The sequence below is a fragment of the Ochotona curzoniae genome, unplaced genomic scaffold (genome assembly GCF_017591425.1).
Source record: "Ochotona curzoniae isolate NIBS_2020 unplaced genomic scaffold, NIBS_Ocur_1.0 scaffold_1037, whole genome shotgun sequence".
Taxonomy (NCBI): domain Eukaryota; kingdom Metazoa; phylum Chordata; class Mammalia; order Lagomorpha; family Ochotonidae; genus Ochotona; species Ochotona curzoniae.
This window is the reverse complement of record NW_024467083.1, coordinates 11,105,679-11,128,167: the sequence shown is the minus strand read 5'-3', so window position 1 is coordinate 11,128,167 and position 22,489 is coordinate 11,105,679. Positions and strand designations below refer to the sequence as shown.

Here is a 22,489-nt window from a genome sequence, read left to right as displayed (position 1 = left end):
CTGATGGACACTTGCAGTTGTATTTTCATTCAGTAAATCAACTAATACTTGTTTAAAAAAAAACCTCATTAAAACTTATTACATGAAATACAACTTGACACTCTTTAAATAAGTAAATAAATAAATATAAGGTAGATTTCATTTTTTAAAAAATACCAAGGAGCTTGTTGTGGATGGATATAAAGGCTGATAAGACAAAGTATGGTTATGCTGAATTTTATGACCCCTCAAAATCACTTCATTCACCACCAATTTTATCATCCTTAAGAACTGGTTATTGAGCAATCATTCAAAAATATTGTGGAGTACCTGTACATGTTTCTCACTGTTGCTACTAGACTCCAGGACATCGATAAATGAGACTTTTTCTTCAAGGAGTTTGCGTTACATTCTAGTAAAGGCAGATTACTTTAAAAGCTATTGGAACTGATTAAGAGAAATTCAGCATGTATCCAGTGTCCAGAATGTCCTAGGCTTTATGCTAAAAGATCTGCAACAGAAAACAAGAGAGATCAGTCTCATTCTAACAAATCTATTATGTGTAGAGTTTGGCTTGGCATGTGATTTGGGTGGTGAGACACCATAAACAGGATTTACATTAATAGGTTCATTATGTCAAAAGTCTCTGGTTATAGACAACGAAGTAAGTATTGGCTAACATAAGCATAAGAGCTAATTTGGAAGGCTATTAGGAATTTCCCAAATTAGTAAGAATGCCAAGAAGCAGAGCTGGAAACTGGGAGAAACAACAGTCTATAAAGGTATTGAGCACAGGTCATGACGCACGTTGAAAGGGAGCCCAATTCCTGGCAGAGAATGTCCAGGCAATGAAGCTGGATTCCTGAAGAAACAAGATTGTGGCACAGAAATCCAAATCCTACCCTATCCCACAATGAGCTACTTATTAAAGAAATGGAACTACAGGCCCAGTGCAGCATGGCCTAGCAGCTAAAGTCCTCTCCTTGAACGCACCGGGATCCCATCCCATATACGTGCCAGTTCTAATCCTGGCAGCCCCACTTCCTATCCAGCTCCCCACTTGTGGCCTGGGATAGCCCAAAGCCTTGGGACCCTGCACCCGCCGTGGGAGACCTGGAGGAAGTTCCTGGATTCAGATTGGTGCAGTACCGGCCGATGCGGTCACTTGGGGAGTGAATCAGCAGGTGGAAGATCTTCCTCTCTGTCTCTCCTCCTCTCTGTATTTCTGACTTTGCAATAAAAATAAAATCTTTAAAAAGAAAAAGAAATGGAACCTCACTGTGTTAACAGAAGATGGTCCTGTGTTTGGAACTAAGTCACCCACATGCCTCCTCTGTTCTTTTGCTTCCACAGAACCACCTGCTTACTGCTGATATGAGAGAACGCTACACATTTTTATTAATAGCAAAGCTATTAAAAATCTGTACCAGACCACTAAAAAAAAAAAAAGTAAAGAATTTTAATCTATCTAGAGGGCAGAAAATAATATCCGAGAGAAAATCCAAGCAAAAGGATATAAGTTAAATTAACTTAAATTAAATGCCATTAAATAAGCAATTGTAGGTAGGAAAGAACACAAAAAATAAACAATAGGAAAACGCAAAGTAAGAGTGAGTCACACTTGGTCAATATACTGAAAAGATGAAAATTCCTGAAAATTACAAGGTACCTAGAGCACAGATGCAAATGACAACATGAAGAAGGACAATACAAGAGTTATGAGAAAAAAGAAATGAAGCCAAAATATAAGAACCAGTTAGAGGATGAGGAGAAAAAAATTATCTGGGCCTCAGCAAACTCAAAAACAAAATTACTGAATTCCCCAAAGTGGTAAAAACATCAAGTGGTATTGTACCTTGTTGTCCACTATCAGGATGCTAATTCGAATCCTGGTTACTCCACTTCAGATTTAGCTTCCTGCTAAAGCACCTGTGAAGTAATGGATTATTGTCACAGTACTTGGGCTCCTGCCACAGGCCTGGGAAGCCCAGATGGAGTTCCTGGCTTCTGACTTCAGCCTGACCCACCCCCTGATCTTGCAGGCACTTGAAAAGTTAACCAGCACATGGGAAATTTGTGGTTCTATCCCTCTCTGCCTTTTAATTAAATCTCCAGGAAAACAACAAGAAGCAGTGCCAGTATTCTTGATAATATCAAGCAATGACACAGTGCAACAACATTTTTCAAAAACTTCAAGAGAAAGTAATAGCCTAGAACTTTGCATATGGCCAAGTTATACTTCAAGTATCTAGGTTCCAAAGAAATTTTCAACATGCCATAACTCAAAAAGTGTTGTACTTACAAGCCTTCCATGAGAACACTGGTAAAACTTCATCTCACCAAGAGCTGAGGTAAATTCATGTAAAACACTAGTACAAAATATTAACTATATTAAAAATGAACATTTAATTTTACAACAAAGGCAGGAACTAAGGTGGGAAAACAGTGCATGTTCTCATCAAGCAAATTAGACTACTAAGGAAATCTAAAAGGACAGGAGAAGAGGGTGTTAAACAATTAGACAAGCATATTTTTAGGACATCATTTAAATATAGCAAATCAAATAGGTGATCAGATAAGCAGAAAGGAGATCTAAAAGCATTTGGTAAAATGTTAGCAGTGTAAAGGTAACCTCTATAAGTAACATGCAAATCTATAAATCTTAAGTGTCTAAAGTATATGTGTATCTATATAACATAGTGTATATATGTGTGTATTATGTCTTTATTTGAGAGGAGACAGAGAAAGCTCACTTGCACTGGTCCCCTCTTCCCAATGTCCACAGTGACCAGGGACCGCACTTCTCAGACCTGAGAACTGAATACAGCTCTTGGGGTGGGGGGTGGGGGGGGCAGGAACCTAACTATGTGAGTCCTCACCACAGTCTCCCAGAGTCCTCACTGGCAGAAAGCTGCAATCAGAAGTCTGAGCCAGGAAAACCAGTAGGACAAACACTGTGCCCTATCAAAAGAAATGTTATGAAACAAACAATGCACACTACCTGGTTAAAGAAATGCAGCAAATATGGCAATATGTAAGGTTACTTCAAGAGGTTTTGAAAAACGGAATTAGGGGCAAGTGTTGTGGCACAGCACGTCAACCCACTGCCTCCATCTCCAGCATTCTGTAGGGGTGCCAATTCAAGTCTCACCTGCTCTATTTCCATCAAACTCCCTGCTAATGTGCCTGAGAAAGCAGTAAAAGATGGCCTAAGTACTTTGGCCTTGCCACCCAGATGGAAGTCCTGGAAAGAGTTTCAGGAATTTGGCTTCAGCCTGGCCTTGTCCCAGCCATGATTGTCACTTGGGGAATGAACCACCAGCTATTTCTCCCTGTAACTCCACCATTCAAATAATTAAATCTTTTTTTAAAAAATGGAATTAAAAGGAGTTTATTGTGATGCAATACCTGTAGAAATCCATGCAATGTTTCACAGCACATTTTTCCACAGCTTTTTCATGATCCTTCATATTTACTTTCCAAAAAGAAACACAGGAAACCAATGAAAGTAATTACCCATAGGAGGTAGTTAAGAATGAAATGGACAGGCATGAGATTTTTCATGTAGTTTTAACTTCTGAACCATGAGATATTCATACATTTAAAAATACAACAAAGGAAATAAATTCCAATTACATCATAATAGTATAGATTGATTTACATCAAGTTTTGAACACAAACCTTAAATTCATCTTCACTGGGCTATACAGAAAAAAATGAATCCAAAGAAGTTTTAAATTTTACTGAATGTTTATCATTGATATAGGCATTATAGAATTGAAATATATACAATAAAACATGTAAGTGTATTAATGTGATTAGGAATCAAAATTTTCAGTTATGAGGAAAAACAGGCAAACATAAAATTAGAAAAAGCCCTGATGTTAAAATGTAAGTATTGTCTTGAATTCATGAGCTTTCAAAAAAATATATATCTCCTAACTCTGTTCAAAGAAACTGCCTAAAAACAATGATAACTTAGTAACGATGGATTCTAAATTCCATTCTTCCTAGAAATAGTGCTCTTTGGAGAAATAGCTGATATTCTTTGTATGGAACTAGACAATTACAAGCTCAGTGACATCTTGTGTCTAAAGCAAGGCACAAGTTGAAGACTAATTTTATCTCTAAGTGACAAGAGCTGGCTTACAGTCACTTACACTGGTTACTGGCTCACCTTATGAGAGGCAAAAAGTAGAATAGACAATAATACTGGACTTTTTTACATCATAAAGACAGTGATGTTTTCAAATAGAAGGGCACTGGAGGAAAGAACAGGCCTTTTCAAAAAATAGAAGAGGGGGAGGCCATTTGCTAGAACAAACCACTTGGGATACCCACATCCCACACAGGCGTGCCAGGGTTTAAGTCCCTGCTCTGCTAACACCCTAGGTGGGGAATCCACATGGAGTACGCTGCTCTTGGTTTCAGCTCTGACCCAGCTGTTAAGGCTATTTAGGGATGGAAGAGCACCAGCTTTGCTTTTCAATAGAGATCATATTTGTACCTGTGTTATGTAAAACACACCTACAATCGCAGATATTATTAAAAACATGTTAAATTTGGGGTGAACATCTGGCATAGTGCTTAGGACACCAGGTGGGGTACTTGTGTCTATAAGATCACATGGGTTTGATCCCTGGTTTGGCACCTGAATACAGCTTCCTGGTAATGTGGACCTTGGAAAGTAGCAATGATGGTTCAAAATAATTGGGTTCTTGCCACTCACCTTGTCTGGGTTGGGTACCTAGCACCTAACTTCACATTCCTGGCAACAGGTCATTTGAGAAGTGGGCTGACAGGTGTAAGCACTGTCTGATGCTTTCACTCTGCCTCTCAAATAATGATAAAAATAAATTTTAGAAACACATTTGATGTATATTAAACTTTTACAAGGTACATTTTAACAAGAATGAAATTTCATGTGATTACACGAATATTCATTATTTTCAGCCTTCAGTGAATTTTACTTTAAAAAGAAGAAAGTATACATCTAGGGTAAAATGCATTTCTAAAGGAATATTGTTATTTTAAAAGTAGACCTAACACAACCCAAAGGAATAACCAATACCAGTTTTATTACATTAGTTCTTCATTACAATAGTGATGGTTAATAAGTATTGAAAATTGGGTCAAAACTATATATTAGTTTACAAGCCAATTTTAAAATTTGCTCTTTAAATGTATAAAATGTAGTTGTCATCAAACATCAGAAAAACTTAAGCTACTTTAGCACAGTATTCAAATAGAACTTTTTCCTTCCTTAGAATCACGCTAGGGCCTGGCACGATAGCCTAGCAACTGAGGTCCTTGCTTTCAATGTGTTGGGACCACATGTAGGTGCTGGCTCTAATCCCATCAGCCCTGCTTCCAATCCAGCTTCCTGCTGTGGCCTCAGGGCGGTCAAGGACAGCCCAAGGCTTTGGGACCCTTGGGAGACCCAGAGGAGGGTCCTGGCTCTGGGCTCCTGCCTTCAGATTGGCTCAGCTCTGACCATTGCAGCCATTTTGACTTTCCAATAAAAACAAATCTTAAAAAAAAAATCAGGCTAAATTCAGGATCATGTGACAATTTATTATGACTTATTTTGAAAGTAAAAGTTACAGAGAGGAGGAGAGTCAGAGTGTCAACATTCCATCGGTTGTTCAACTCCCCAGCTGGCCACAACAGCAGGCTCTGGAGCAGGAGCCAAGAACTTCATCGGGGTCTCAAGCAGGAGTGTTAGGGGCCCAAACATTTAAGCCTTCCTCTGTTGTTTTCCTGAGGCTATTAGCAGGTAAGTGGAGCAGCAAGGACACAAGCTGTTGCCCATTTGGGTTGTCCCCATTGCAGGCGCCAGCTTTACTTGCCATACCACAACAGTGGCCCCTTGACATTATTTTTAAAATGAAAACAGAATATATAAATTAAAAGTCTCGGGCCCGGCGCGGTGGCACAGTGGTTAAGGTCCTCGCCTAGCACGCCCGGGATCCCATATGGGCGCCAGTTCTAATCCCGGAAGCCCCGCTTCCCTTCCAGCTCCCTGCCTGTGGCCTGGGAAAGCAGTCGAGGACGGCCCAAAGCTTTGGGACCCTGCACTTGCGTGGGAGACCCGGAAGAGGCTCCTGGCTTCGGATCGGCATAGCATCGACCATTGCGCTCACTTAGGGAGTGAATCATCGGACGGAAGATCTTCCTCTCTGTCTTTCCTCTCTGTATATCTGCCTTTCCAATAAAAACATAATAAAAATAAATCTTTAAAAAAAATAAATTAAAAGTCTTTTATTAAAAAAAAAACACAAAAAAACCCTTTACATTTTGTGAGCTGAAAGAACAAAGTGGAGAAACAAGGAGGGGAAAAAAAAACCTTCAGACATTGTGACTCTGGTGACAAGCTAGTTCCCTCCTGTTTGCTGCTTTTTATAATAATAATAATAAAAACACAAAATAAAGTAAAAATCTCCTTAAATTAGAATTGTTATTGCTTGTGTCATCCTTATCAGTTCAAGAGAATGTGTTTAGATGATCACTGAGAAGTAAGGAATTTGGTCTCTTTCAAAGTAATTTCTGTCCTTATTCTAGAGATTCTGATAATAGGAATGTCTTTATTAGTGTTGTTTTGTCCATAGATCACACTGAAAAGCTTTGCATAAAAGAGATGACCCATGATGAAACCTTACAGCCTGACATCAACTGTATCTTCAGAGAAAGGCTGAGATTGGAGAATGAGTTCAACTATGTGGGCAAGGAATGAATAAATCACGCCAGCTAATAAGACTTCAATAAAAATCTAAGCCCCAAATCCTGGCCCTAGGAAAAAATATCCATGTGCCCACTGCCAGAAAACACTGGAAGCCCTTGTTTGGATTTCTTCTGTTGTAAATACAACTGTGAGTCATGATTTCTTTTTAATAAATTATCTTTTTAGTAAATTATCAAACCTGAGGATGGATTTGAGAAACCCCTAAATTTGCAGTCACCAAAATATTCCAATCCAGAGGAAACGGAACTCTCAGGTAACTGAAGACAATTTATTTCTTTCTTGAAATTTTCTGGATTCATTCCTACCTTGAAGAAATTCTCTTTTTAAGAATAGTACTAACTAGTCATTATCTCTGTTGAAAAGTAGAAATAACTGTAAGATTTAAAATTTAAGAAATATTTGCATAGCATTTGGATCTGAAGACTGTCATATATAACAAATCAAGTACCTAATGCAAAAAAAAAGTAAAGCTTTTCAGTTAGTGCTTTTCATGAGAAATTATCAAAAGTAACTTTTTAAAATGCTGATTGATATCCCTATTTCAGTGATCTTTCTAAAAATAGTATTTTGTATAAGGTTACTTCATTGGTAGAGATGGGAATAAAGTCTTAAATGTTGCTTATCACATTTGATCTTTGTACTAGACAGTCATAATGAAAACAATTAGAATCAAATTATTTAGAAAATAAAAAGCAAATTATTGTAATCACATAACCTTGAGCAAAGATATTTTATTTAAAACAAGAAAAGTTGAAGCTGTTACCATCATACAATAGAGAAACTTTAACTGATTTAAATAAAACCCAGTCTTTCATAAAAACATAGATTTGCGAGAAAGAAGAGCACATATGACAAAGGTGACTGCAGAGGCAGGGGAAAGATCAATGACTGTTTTGTAATATAAAGAGGACAGACTATTCATGAGTTCCAGACACAGATAAAAAGCAAAACAAGGAAATATAGGAAAACATTTATATAGTTATTTACAAAAATAATCTATTTCGATAAATCTATTAAATAGGTAATAATGGATACCAAAAAGATGAGAAATTTATCGATTAAAAACCCATTTAACAATCAGTTTATACATTCCTTTTGAATTATGTTCATAAAAACTTTAAATATACAAATCACATTCCCAAACACCCAAAGAACTTTCTGAACAAACAGGATACAGATACAAATTTGTTATCTAAATCACCTTTAAAATGTTTTTTAAATGACAGTAAATAATTTAGCTTGCAATAGTTAATTAATTAAAACATTAACAAGATATAATTTATTTTGTGATAGTTAATGAAAACAACAAAATGACAATTATATACAATTGTATAAGTCTCAAAAAGTTCAATGAGGGAACAATGATGCCATATTAATTAAATAAGGTACTGTTCACTAATATTTCTTTATAAATACTTACTTTGTTAGATAAAGGATTTGAAAAACAAATGTTGAAACAACTAAAAATAAAATTAAAGTTACTCTTAAAATATCTTAAATTTCCCCATGTGTTTACAGTTGCAAATTATAGAAATATCATACAGAAGTTAATTATTTGGTCAAGCAAGGCACACAGGACCAGATTTTGAAAAACATGCTTTTTCCCTGGTCCTATAATGATTTTCTATATCCTGGAGAGTCTTAAGATGACTTTCAATGTACAATAAATAACATTATATTTTTTTCTTATGTGAAGCATACATCATCATTATTAAATATTTTTAAAGCAAATGTGTAAATGAGTGATGCTAAATCCTGTTTTTTTTTTAAAAAAAACTAATTCAGTTAAATGACTATGCCGTGACATTTTAAAATAATATTAAATAATTGTTCAATAATTGCTATGTAAAAGAATTCAGTGTTACACTAAGTGTATGGAGTATAACATCAATTAGCTTCCTTTCAGATTTTATTTTCTTAAAATTTGGTTTCAATATCAAACTATTACTTATGAAATTTTGGGACATTCAATATAAATTAATGTAAAGACCCAAACTTTGTATCTCTAAACTACATATTTCAACTTAAAAGAAGCTTATGATCTCTCTAAAATCAATCATAAAATAATTAACTTCACTCTGTTATGGTATCTACTTTTCTTCCCAATACCATAGCCTTCATTTTTAATAGAACTATGAACTAGTACTCTCGCACACAAATTAACACATTTTCACATTGAACAAAGTAGTTGAAAGATAATAAACTTTAAAAAGCAAAGGGATTTAAATAAATGAAGAGCAACATTATACAAGCTTGACACAAAGCAAGGCCTTTGAAAGTCACCAAAACATCAAGACAATATGTGTCCATGACATGTTCTAGCTCAAAGGACCACTTTCTCAAATGCTTTTCATGAATTAAAAATCTTAAGTTACATAGCTTACAAACATACATACAAACATTTCAAACCTACTAGGAAAGCACAATTTGTTATGATTCTTATAAAGTTTTGCTTTGAAATTATATTTCAGACTAGTTTTTTGCCCATTTTCAGAACTCAATTATAATCTGCTGAGAATCTTTGAAAGTCATGCTAGACACCTGAAAATATATTACTGTAATTTACATGTTTAATATCCAATAGTTTACTTGAGCAATTTTCTAAGTGTTATAATAGGTGCAAATGACACCTGAATTACCAACTGCAGGTGCATACTTCCTGTCACATCTAAGTTCTCAAACAGTATTTCATTGTGAGCCAGCCATATTCTTAGTCCTAAATTCTATGAACTTAAAATTAGTTTTCACTTCGTACTAGGTAACATGTGCATTTATTATTCTACATACATTATCATGGTCCCAAACCACAATGCTAAAAGTTTGGAAATGTAATTAAACAAATCTCTAGAAGGCGGTTACCAAAAAATTTTAAGTCTGTCGTCCAAAAGCATGCTTATAATTTTGTTATTACTAGCAGACTGCTTTAAAATATCTGTCATTTTAAGCTCTGTTAAAGTTTGGCCAGAATTAGCTACACCTAAACCCTGCAGAGACTATTGGAATTTGTCAGGTATTACTGCCAATCCAAATCAGGTAGGAATATATATGACAGTTCCTAACACAGTTTTTTTGACTCAATTTCTAATTTTAAAAAGCAACTATATAAAAATATTTATTTGTATACCTTTTACATTTATTAGAACATATTTTAAACATATATATACAGCATGAGTGAAAAAATAAACAAAGATACTTCTTACAATCAATAGGTAACTCTGTCTATAATCCATAATTAAATTAAACCCATATCCCATCTTTAGAAAGCATTTTTGCCTACTTTATCTAGTTCTAATATATCATCTCCCCCTTGAGACACCTTATTAAATAATTCACATAATTTGTGTTGTTAATTATAGTGTTAAAAGAAAAAGAAATCCACTATTTTAAAAATAAAATGGTGGCTCCTTCCCAGAAGTTCTTGTGGGACACAGAGAGGAAGTGTATGGATTAATTACCTCTCCCAGTCATATGTTTGGAATATTGCTGGGATCAATGGATTTTATGAGAGGCCTAGAACTTCTGACTAGTCTGAAATTTAAAGTTATAGAACCATATAAAATAATCTACCGTAACACTAGAAAATATCTCTCCGAAAACTCATTAGTCTCAGTCTACTAACATGTGTACTAATATTTTTTGATTGCTTTTGTCAACTATTGTAGATCACAACAAGTTTTACAAAGTAATGAATAAAATATTCATTAAAAAATTAACAATATACAATATTTACTTGATAGTTCAAAATTCTCCAAATGAAGACACCAGACAATAATTTTATGTTAAACTACTAAACGAATAGTGAATCCCTCTGAATTATATTTTTGAACTTCAATAGCAATTACCATGAATCAAATTTAAAGCAATATTATGGATTTACCTGATTTACAAAAAAAAAGTGGAAGTAACAAGGGGGGACTTGCTACTACCTAAGACAACAGCAACCAGATCACTTTTATCTGTCTCCAAATACAAAAAGATCTAAAGATGTGTACACGGACAAACAAATACATTTCTCCCCTAAATATGAATTTGATTCTCTAACAAATCAAAGAACATTACCTAATCAATTTTATATAGCTCAACAAATAACATTTAGCAATCCTTGTTTAGTAACTTTTGTATAAATATAAAAATCTCAGATATGTAAAATTTTTTTCAAGTCAGATGTCTATTTTTTCACAGCATTACAGGTAAGTATAATCTGCAAACTTTATTCCATGTCATTGGATATATCTATACAGAAACAGCAAGATAAAAAAAATTAGTAAGTTTAAATAGAACTTGTAAAAACTGATTTAGGACATTTGTGTGCTCTTGCAAAGAGTGCATAGGACATTTTTGCAGCAATCAAAAAGGTAAAATCTTTCTAAACTGAGATTTCAAGTTTCCTTCCATATTTGTTACATATCACAAACCGTCAAACCATTTCAGTAATTGGAACTAATTTAGCATGATGATATCTTCACAGAATCTATAGAAGTCCTCCATGCAAGATTAATGTCGATATTTCTAGTGCACCATCGTGAAAAACCAGTTACATAATATTTTTGGCTATGCTTTAGTAGGATTTCCTGCAGGCTTGGGATCATAACCATATAAGAAAGTAGCTGTTATTACAAGGATGGCTCCAAGGAAAAAGACACTAAATAAGATGAAGGAAAAAATGAAAAAGAGAAAATCAGATTAAAAGCATAACAATTTTTCCTATTTATCTACTATAAAATAATTGTAACTTGGTGAAACAATGATCCAATTTGAATGGCTAATAAATACGGAATACTTATTACGCTATAGGTATTCAGCTAATTGCTTTACTTCCATTACATCATTTCGTTATCACAACAACTGCATGAAGAAGTGCTCGCATTACCTTCATTTTTTATAGATTTAAACAGTTGGCAGAATTCAAATTCAACTATGTATGTATGTCTGACTCTACAGTCTGCACTTTCACTCACTGTACTGTACATATTACACCCCCAAACAAAAATATGCTAACATCGTAATTTTCATTAATAACATCCATTTTGTATATAAATACACTCAATAATAAAATGAGTTGGTTCTATAAATATTTGAAAATATAAAAAGAATATTTCAGTTGTCCATTATCAAATCATGATACATTTTGATTTAAATCCATGGTAATAAGTAAAACTAGGGACTGATATTTTATACACTACTTTACTAAAGGAAATCATATTGAGGGAATTAGTGGTTTCTTCTTTATTCTATTTATAGTTAGAATATACCTTTCTATACAATTTAAAATGAACTTCAACTGGATATAGATCACTAATGTTATTTTTTAATGTGTATATTTTTAAAATGCTGCTGGAGAGACATAAATTAGTCTTGGTTTCAGTTTCTATTAGGGCTCAGGCACTGTGTTGCGACACTTTGAGCCATCACTTGTGATGCCAGCATCCTGTATCAACAGAACTAAGGACTGGCAAGTGCCAGGACATTGTACTTCTGACTCAGCTCCCTGCCAAAGTAACTGGGAAAGCAGCAGAAGATGGTTCAAGTATCCAGAATCCAGCCAACCATATACAAGACCCAGACGGAGTTCTGAACACCCAGTTTTGGGCAAGACCACAAGATGTGTTGTCATTTCTCCCATTAAATAAATAAGTAAATTAATAAATAAGTCTATCAATAAAACAAATTTACTTTCCTGATTTAAAACAATCACTCCATAAAGCAAGAGGATCATGAATCCCTACTATGAGATCAAAAAATGCTACTTTCTAAATCTGGTCTCTCCAACCACATCCTTTCTATTTAACCTCACCCCAATCTATACTTCAGCCACCAAACTCAGTAAGCATAAGGCGCTCCTTCATGATAGTGTCTTCATATTGCTATTCTCTCAGTCTATAATTAATTTCTTTTGTCCCAAGAAAATTGTTTACTCATAAAAAATGAAGTCTAATATCTTGAAAACTACAGCCCTTTAGACAGAAGTCTAAAGGAATCATTGTATCTCTTTCATTAAGAAAAACAATTTTTTTCTTAAAGATTATTTGAAAGGCAGAGGGACAGAGAGGAGGCTGAATTAAGGTGGAATTGAGTCAGATCTTCATAGAGAGAAGAGAAAAGACATGGCTGAAATCAAGGGAATAAATAAATTCCAAAAGGAATAGTCAGAAAGGTTTACATGTAGCACTTCAGAAAAGACAAATAATAGTCTCAGGTGGTAGAACAGGGACAGCAAAGGCAAATCTATTACTGCACATGGAATAGACTTGGATGATGACAAGAAGAACTTCCCAGATTAATTCCTTAACAATATATTCCTCATCAAAAATGAGACTGCATAAAGTAGAGGGCTAAGTTATCTACTTTAGAAAAACACAACCCACCTTCTCCCTCTGGCAAAACATTCCTTCATTTTCATTCATGCAGTCACTCACTCAATTCCCATATCCTTGTCTTTTTATCTTGATCCCAGCATCCTCAGATACTCCCTTAGAAGCACGAATTGACTGCCAATTGACTACTCTTCTGCTCCTCTACTGTCTCACTTGTTTCAATGATTTAATTTCCTTGGTTAAGGTTTTTTATTTGTTTGTTTTTAAAGAAAGATGGGTCTTTTAAAGTATATCCTGGAGCCAGTGCTGTGACAGTTGAGTAGGACACTATCTGTGGTGCCAGCATCCCATACAGATGCTGGTTTGAGTTCTGCTTGCTTCAGTTCACCTCCAGTTCCCTGCTAATGAGCCCGGGAAAGCTGCAGAAGACAGCCCAAAGGCTTGTATCCCTGCACCCACATAGAAGACTAAAAAGAAGCTGGCTTTTTTCTGCCCTTTCAAATAAATAAATCTTTGTGAAAACTAAAAAATGTGAAAGTTCTAAACATTCTGAAATAACATTAAATCACATAACGAACAAGGAAGGAAGCATATTTAAGACAAAGTGTTAACTGCTGTGTTAGCATCACTAAGTGTTGATCTCAACATGCAGGTAAAAACAGAAACACTTTCCAATTTTCAATACAGAAAAGTTACAGATCTCAACATGAATTCCGCAGTCTACTCTCTAGGTTTTAGACAAGAATGGAATGCACAAATATTTAAAACAGTAAATAAATTTTTCTACTACCACATTTTATCTGTAATCCTGCTTTCTGTAACGATTGGATTTTCTTAGTTTTTAAAATTTTAAATCTTCAGCATTAACAAACTGAGTAGCTACTATATGTGCTAAACAATAGCCTCTATTTATTTATCAAATGGTGACAAAATCTTCTTATGAAAGTACAGAGATGGATATTTACTTATTTAGGGAAATCTAATGATAAAGTGGCATTTGAGCCAACCAAGAATTCATGCCATGTGAACATGTAAGGGATCAGTATTCAAAGATGGAAAGACCAATTGAAGTCCACAGCAAAGGAGTAATTATTGCTTAAAAGAAAATAAAGAAAGGCAGAGTGAAGTGGTGGAGAGGGGAGAGAAGAAATAGAGGGGAGGGAAGCAGGAGGTAAAAGTTGAGGGAGCCTGGGGAAGGGAGGGGAGAGGAGGAGGAAAAGAGACTAGAAAAAAAACTTAAAGGGAAAGAAGGAAGAAACATCAGGTAAGTATTAGAACAGTAACTGAGGGTGCATCAGATAGGTCATGGACCAATGCCAATTTTTGGGTTAGGTGGGTTTCCAAGCATAGTTAGTACTGATGTAATCTGATTTATACTGAAAAAGAGTAATTCTGATTGCTAACAGAGAAAACTGGAGTTACAGGACAAAAGAGACAAATTAGAAAACTCTCCTATTTGCTTAAAGGCAGAAGTACAGAAGAAGAGAGGCAGAGAGAGGCAGAGAAAGGCACAGAGAGGCAGAGAGAGAGAGAGAGAGAGAGGAAATGAGAAAGAATCTTTCCTCTAGGGGCTCATAAATGCCCACAAAAGCAGGGCTGGGCCAAAGCCAAACGCCAGAAGCCTCTCCCAGTCTCTTATATGGGTGCTGTGAACCAAGCACTTGAGCTATCTTCTGTTGCTTTCCCATGCACGTTAGCACAGATCTAGACTGGAAATGCAGCAACTGGAACTCGAACTAGCACCATGCGGGAATGCCACCACTGTCCCCAGAGAACTAATTTTTAATTCAGATAAGAAATGAGAGTGGCCTAGACAAAAGAGGTTGTAAGAATTGGTCAGATTCTTAAGGTGTAAAAAAGAAGACTTCACACGAATTGCTTCTGAATTAGAATGATGTGTCAGAAAATAACTTCATACATTTTGGCCTCTTTTGTAAATCAATCGGCATCCCTATGAACAGACATTATCTTCAGATTAACATGGTTAAACCACAACCTTGTTTAAATCAAGGGAGATTTTTGGCCTAAGGAACTGAAAGAAAAAAAAGTGCTGCCAGTGACTAATCTAGTAGACATTACAGTGAAAATAGGTAATGAGATACACACACTTGGAATTTAAATTTAGATGAGACCTGTTAGCATATAGAGGATGTTTTAAAGACAGATCACCAAGATTGTGGCTGCAGACAAAGACCCCAAGAAACTTCCAAGTTTAGAGATTAAGTAAATCAGGAAAGGGATTTCAGAAAAACAAAATAAAAAACGCCCCCCTGGCATCCTAGAAGTCATTAAAATATAATTCCAGTAGTCCAGGATGATAAAAAAAAAAACAAAACAAAACAAAATAAAAACTAGTATAACCTATAATAATACTGGGCATTCATTATGCTTAATTCTTTCAAACCTGTCTACTCGCTTGGCATCTGCTGAGTCTCCCGTCACACCTACAACTTGTTTGCAGTTTCTTTCCAAATCTTTCTTCTCGCTGCTGCCACCTGAGTTTCTTTATGAGCCATAAACTATCTCTCTAAGAATGTCATCCACTGTCCTGGCTTTATGTAAATCCAGCACTTAAAAATGTCTGGGTTGAGCCCGAAATTGTGGCACAGTGGGTGAAGCCTCCACCTGACATGTGTGTGTCCCAGCTGCTCCATTTTTGCTTCATTGCCTTACAAAGGTACCTCAGATACCAGTGTATGATGACTCAAGTGTTTGGGTCTCTGCCCCTAATAGGAAACCAGGAAGAAATTTCTGGATTCTGGCTTAAGCCTGCCCTAGCCCAGCTGTAGCAATTGCTAGGGAGTGAACCCGCAGATGAATGCTCTTTCTCTAACTTTGCCTTTCAAATAAATAGAAAACCCGTTAAAAAAAAAAGTGTGGAGAAGCCAGGACAACATCTAGGCACTTCAATATGGAATGCTTACATACCAAGCATTGAATCACCCTGCTGCACCACACACCCATCCCGTGATTAAACTGTTCTTTTTTTTTTTTTTTTTACTTTAAAAGGAAAAACATTCAGATCTATTGCAATAGTCAAATTTTTATAAAACAGTTTCTGGTGGAAGGTTTTCTTTCAAGCATTTAATTTGAAATGTTTAGAGATGGTTACATTGATTTTAAAAATTGTATTTCAATGATTTCCCTCCAAATTTTAATAGAATAAAAATAACCAGATTATCTTAGGAAAAGTTCTTATCTTTCTATATACTTTTGGGAAATTAAAAAAATATATGTTTTACCTGGTTGGCACAAAATCTTGTAGCCAAAAATAGGAGATCAGTGTTGATAATATTATTGATAAAGATGTTGCAAATCCTTTTAAAATATTATCTGCATACTTAATAACAGCAGCCACGACAAGGCCTCCAAGTGCCTGTAAAAATTTTACAACACTATTTTTAAAAACAAACATAAAACTGCTTTTGAAAACAATCTGATTATTTAACAAAGCTTAGGCTTCTGCCCTATAAATTTAACCCAATTATAAAGAATGATCTGTAGTCATTTTAAATACTTCACAACCCATACATTTCTAGGTTTAGTTCAGTAGCCTTATTTTAAAAGGTGTCTAATAAAGTACTTACCAAAGCAATCTGGAGTTTTGTTACATCTGCAGGTGTATCATATTGGGAAATAAACAGTTATCCTCAATAAATGTTGTAGTTATATATTAAATGTGGGAAGACTGGTCAATATGAATATTGAAATGCTTTCACTTTTGAGTAAAACTTCAGTAATCCAAGTAGTTTTACTAGTATTTGAACAGTCTCCTCGCATGGCTTTCTCCTTACTATTCCATTTCTCTTGTGAGATTATTCTCTTTGAGCACAGTTTAAAGCATGTATTTTATAAGTGTATAAAGAACTCAAACTGTGGCTATTTAGGATTTTACTATACAGGTTGAACATCCCAGTGTGAAAATTCGAAATTCAAAATGCTCCAATGTTCCAAACTTTTGAGCATTGATGTAATACAACAATTTCACAATTGATCTCATGTAATAGATCTTAGTCACAACATAAGTACACTAAAAATATTTGGTATAATTACCTTCAAGCTATTTTTACAAGATATTTACAAACCAAATAATTTCTTAGTTTAAACCTGGGTCCCACAATTAAGACATTTCATTATATATGAGGATATATCGTGTCGGAAAAAAAAATATTTTAAACTCTATGCAGTTTTTTCATAACACGAATTTTTTAAGGTCCCCATCCATGAATTTTAACTTTCTGCACAAAATTATCTACATTTTATCTCTGGTTTTTTTGTTTGTTTTTTGTTTTACATTTTATCTCTAGTTTTTAAATGAACTTTGATGCAAATATATAAAATTCAAAAGGATAAAAACGGAAAAAAAATCAGAAATGAAAAAGAAGCATTTTAGTTAGCAGGTTCTTAACATATGCTACATAGCCCTGTTTTCTGATTACTTAACTGCCAATCTGGGCTACCCACCTTTAGAACTCTTTACTGCATTTCTTCAATAAAGGAAACAATTTTAAAGAAAATCTCAAATTATACCAATTAGATCTTCTACAAATCAACTATGGGTAACAACATTTCTTGACAATGTGTTCATTCATCTATTTACCTCCTACTGAACTGCCTCGTATCAGTTACACCAAATTGTTTATGGTTGGCTCAAGTCTTTAGCCCCCTTTTATGGGAAGCTGGCTTTTTTGCTTAAGTAAAATGTGAGTTTATCACACACTTACTCTCTTGTTTTACCATAATTCCACTCAAAAATTTCTCTCAAATTTTCATCTGTTATTATCTCCGTTACCCTGATCTGCCAAAATAGAAGTCGCCTTTTCTCCCGTGAAAACACAATTATCTTTTGCCACCTTCCGCACACCTGCTGGTAGCTTGCTCTTTATGAATTCAAATACCTTGAGATGAATTAAAGAAGAATTTGAAGGTAGTAAGTCATATCTTAATTTTTAAGTTCTCCAAAGTACTCAATGTCTTTGAAGATGGAATTATTCAATACAAAACAATTTCAAATTATATAAAAACGAAAGCAACTTAACCAGTATGTTCTAATATGTAATTAATATGAAGTTAAACTATTCAAAATTAAGAATCTTGAATCTTAGAATCATTAGATTCTTGAATCTTAATGAGCTAACCACAGAATTCCTGCATAACGATAAAAGCTAAAGAAAAAAGTTATGCTTGCTTTCAGTTCCAACTATTTTATATTAAATTTGCATTTTATTATCCTAAATTTGAGTATCTCAGAATTCATTTATGATGTGTTTCCAAAATTAGGTTTCATCTTTCTATTTTATCTTTCTTGAATAAACTAGATAATAGCACTATGCAGGAGAAATGCTTTTTCCCCTTCAATCAGTAAATCCACAGCCACTTTGATTTTCTATATTAAAATAACTTATTAGAAATAAACAAAAGACTTATAGTGCTTTACCTGAAGAACAACTACTATCCAGGTCAACTGGTTATATCCCTGAAAAAATCCATTCTTTGATACCAATTCTCCATCATAAATGTATACAGCCATTAATCCAAATATACTCCCAAAGAAACCTAAAAAAAAAAAAAAGAATCTATATTATATGCCATGTGGTTTTTCTGAGAAGTTGTTCTTTTGCTGATATTCCAAATTATATTATTTTCTTTTCTTTTTGACTACTTTTATGTCTTACCTGGACAATAATAACATTTAACATAAGAGTATGTTAAGATTTCAAAACAAAGAATATTTTAAAAAAGATTATCTATTTTGGAGCATTAAAATAATATTCATAAATTACATAATTGATATGAGTCCCAAATACTTATCAAGCACTAATTTGGGTACATGTTGTTGTATCTTACATTTTCCTAATGCTAGGTCTATTTTGGTTATACAGATATATAATTCCAGGCATGTAATACAGCACTTTTCCCTGTTACATGTTTTTTAGGGACCAGCATTGTGGAACAGTGAATTAAACTGACCTGCAATGTCAACATACTACATGAGTGCCAGTTTGAGTAGTTGTTCCTCTTCTGATCCGGCTCCCTGCTAATACACATGGGAAAACAGAGGAAGATGGACCAACTGCTTAGGCCCCTGCCACCTACATGGAAGATACAGGCAGAGTTCCAGGCTCCTGATTTGTTTCAACCATACAGAGCATGAACCAGTGGATAGATTTCTCTTTTCTCTCATTTTCTTTTTCCTGCCACCCTACTCTGATGCTATTCCCTTTATAAATAAACACTTGTTTTCCTTTTTCTTTTTTCAGAGTGGGCTGGGGTAGGAACAGGTTAAACCTCTGCTTGGGACATATGCACCCAATACTGGAGTTTGTGATTTGACTCCCATTTCTGCTTTCGATTTGGCTTTTTGATCTTAGAAAGTAGCAGATAAGGGCTCAAATCCTAGGGTTCCTGTCATGCATATGGGAAACCTAGACTTCCTGTTTCTCGCTTCAGCTAGACCAGCCCCAGCTGTTGTGTGTATTGGAGTAGTTAACCAGCAGACAAAAGACGTCTGTTTTCCTTTCTGCCGCTATCATTCTGTCTTTTAAACAAATAAAACTTTCAAAAGACCGAGTTTAAATAAATACTCATAATTAACATGAGGATCTGTGATGCTGAAGTCTAAACAATAGGAAATGTCAATTCAGTAAGCAGAAATATTATGTCTAATTTACCGCTTGATCTTATAATACATTCTACAACATGACTACTGGATCTAAGAGAGCTAGGCTATGAATGGAAAAAACAACTGCTACTGGAGTGAACACGTATGGGTAATCTTTCGAATATATACAGTTAAAAAAAGCACAGGTGTTGAAGCAATATTTTTCAAATAACTAGTCAATGTATTCCATGACAGAAATGAATTTTAAAAGGATATTAAAAAAATGCTTACATTTTTTTTAATGAAAGATTTTTTTTTCATTTATTTTCCCCTAAAATGCCCATAATATCTGAGGCTAGGACAGATTAACGCCCAAAGGCAGGAACTTCATCCAGGCAGCCCTCATGGATGGCAAGAACCCAAGCGCTTGGGTCATCATCACCTGGTGCCTTCCCAGGAACGTTAGCAGAAACCTGGATCAGAAACAGAGGCGCCGGGACCCAAACTGACACTGAGACAGGCATGCACAAGTCCCAAGCAGCAGCTTAATCGGTTACACAATGTCTGCCCCTAACATCTTCTTCACATAAACTCAATCTTTTAATATGCCTACTTTTGAATGTGAAAGTATTTTTGAAATGTAATTATAAAAACATTTCTGACTGTATTAATTTTTTTTAAAGTTTTTTGTTTATTCTAACCAACAGTGAGAAAGAAAAAGAGAGATCCTCCATCCACTGGTTTACTTCTCAAATATCCAGAATAGTCAGAGATGAATTTGGCCAAAGTCAGAAGCCAAGGGCCCAGCAAGGTCTCCCACGTGGGTAGCAGGAATCCAACCACATATCCCATCATCTGTTGCCTCCCAGGCACATAAGCAGGAAGATGCATCAGAAGCAGGGTGAGTCTGGATCCAAACAACTCCAATACAGGAAGCCAGTACACCAAGTAGTAGCTTACTCTACTGCACCACAATGGTCACACTACATTTTTTGATTTGTAAAAGTAACATTTGGGAAGAGCATCCAGAGGCCCACCTTTCATATTGGAGGGCTTGGATTCATGTCCCATCTGTGCTCCCAATTCTATATTTGTGCTATACCACACTGTAGGAAGCAGCAGATAAAGCGGAAGCGGTTGTATCCCCATCACCTACATACAGCAGACCTGGAGGGTGCCTATGCTCCCACCTTCAGCCCTTGCCACCACAGGTATTTTGAGACTGAACCATTAGATGGGAGTTGTCTCTCTTTCTCTCTCCACATACACACAAATAATTTTTTTAAATAACACATGATAATCACTAAGAAACTTAATACACAAGGATACATATAAGCTATACATATCAGTATATACAGATCTACTGAACAGTTGAATAATATTTCATTGTCTGTAAGATAATATTAAACAAGACTTTATATCAACATTTTTAAGGGCTCTAAACATATTAATTCACTACAATCCTTCCAGGAAATTTTTGCATGCTGATTTTATAGATAAAAAAAATGGAAAGACAGAAAATAAGTAACTGATCTAAGTTCATACTACTGGCAAACAATTAACTCAAGATTCAAATGGAATGTGGATCTAGAGTACATGATCTCGACCTCTTAATCATTCAAATATAGTCCTCTTAAATGTTTTCTTTGTTATACTTGCAATCACCACTGAAATGAATAACTTTGGAAGTCTTTGTTCTCTTCTGAGGATAATTTTTGAGGTATGCAATTATATCAAAGCTTACATTTATTTAACATTTATAAACCTTTGGAAATAGATATACATCAATGTTATTAACTACACTCTTAGCATCCACCCAGGTAACAGGGGGTCTATTTCCTTCTCCTCCTTCTTCCTTTAAAAAAAAATATATATTTTTTTTTATTAGAAGGGCAGATTTAATGAGAGAAAGAAACAGAGAACTTCCACCTGCTGGTTCATTCCCCAAGTAGCTGCAACAGCTAGAACTGAGTCAATCTGAAGCCAGGAGCCAGGAGTCCCCTCCAGATCTCCGTGGGGGTACAGATCCGGGCCATCCTCTACTGCCCTCCCAGGCTACAATCAGGGAGCTGACAGAAAATGGAGCATCCAGGACATGATCCCATATAGGATCCTGCCTGTGCATGGTGAGGATTTAGCCACTCGGTCACCAATTTGGTCCACAGAGTTCCTATTCTTTACCCTATGCTAAAATTTGATCTCATCAACTTGTTTATCATTAAAAAACTGCTGTTTAGAAATACTATTACAACGTTTTACCTTTTTCTGACACTCTAAATTGTCCCTACTTCTTTACAAACCCTTTCAAAGCTTTCAGATACCTTACTATTTTCTTTTTCATGATACAGTTCCATGGGCACAGGGATTTCCCTTCCCTCCTTTCCCCACATTGTGTTTCTCCATAGCATTGCAATAGTGTAGCCCTTCAGCAACAGTCAAGTCCATGAGTCTGATATTTAAGTGAGCCACAACATTGCAGGCATAGAGAATGCTAGAAAGACCAGCACCTTATTGTCAAGATACATTTAACAGTTTCATTCAGAGTCCTCCTTTTATTTGAAGTAGAAATGCATACTTCAACATATCTTCATTTCCCAGTATTCTAGTTTCCATTACACCTTAATATTTTTCTCTTAGCATTATGCTATCAGATCAAACAGTAAGCGATGCATGAAGAACCACAGAATAATGAATTCTGACTTATCTTCCATTTTTATTTTATAATTTAAGAAATTTTGGGGCAGCTCATACAATCTTGAATCTTTTATTTAGGAGTCAGTAATAGCTCACATTCATTAGTGCTTTCATCATATATATGCAAAGTGCTTTATTCTAAATATTTTACATGTATTA

The 22,489-nt window shown here is 35.1% G+C and overlaps 1 protein-coding gene across 3 annotated transcripts in view; it reads right to left on the bottom strand.

Annotated features, from left to right (window-relative positions):
• Positions 1-416: 416 nt before the first annotated feature.
• SLC35A3 (solute carrier family 35 member A3) overlaps positions 417-22,489 on the bottom strand; it is a 55,965-nt gene continuing 33,892 nt past the window's right edge. Inside the window, exons 6-8 of one of the 3 annotated variants that reach the window (XM_040999385.1) lie at positions 18,473-18,591; positions 16,278-16,411; positions 417-490 (exon numbers count right to left, since the gene is read on the bottom strand). In XM_040999385.1, coding sequence (XP_040855319.1) covers positions 442-490; positions 16,278-16,411; positions 18,473-18,591 — 302 coding nt within the window. In that variant the 3' untranslated portion in view covers positions 417-441. Of the gene's footprint in view, positions 491-11,132; positions 11,364-16,277; positions 16,412-18,472; positions 18,592-22,489 lie in introns of those variants that run through there. The other 2 variants (XM_040999384.1, XM_040999386.1) reach the window with 2 other exon arrangements.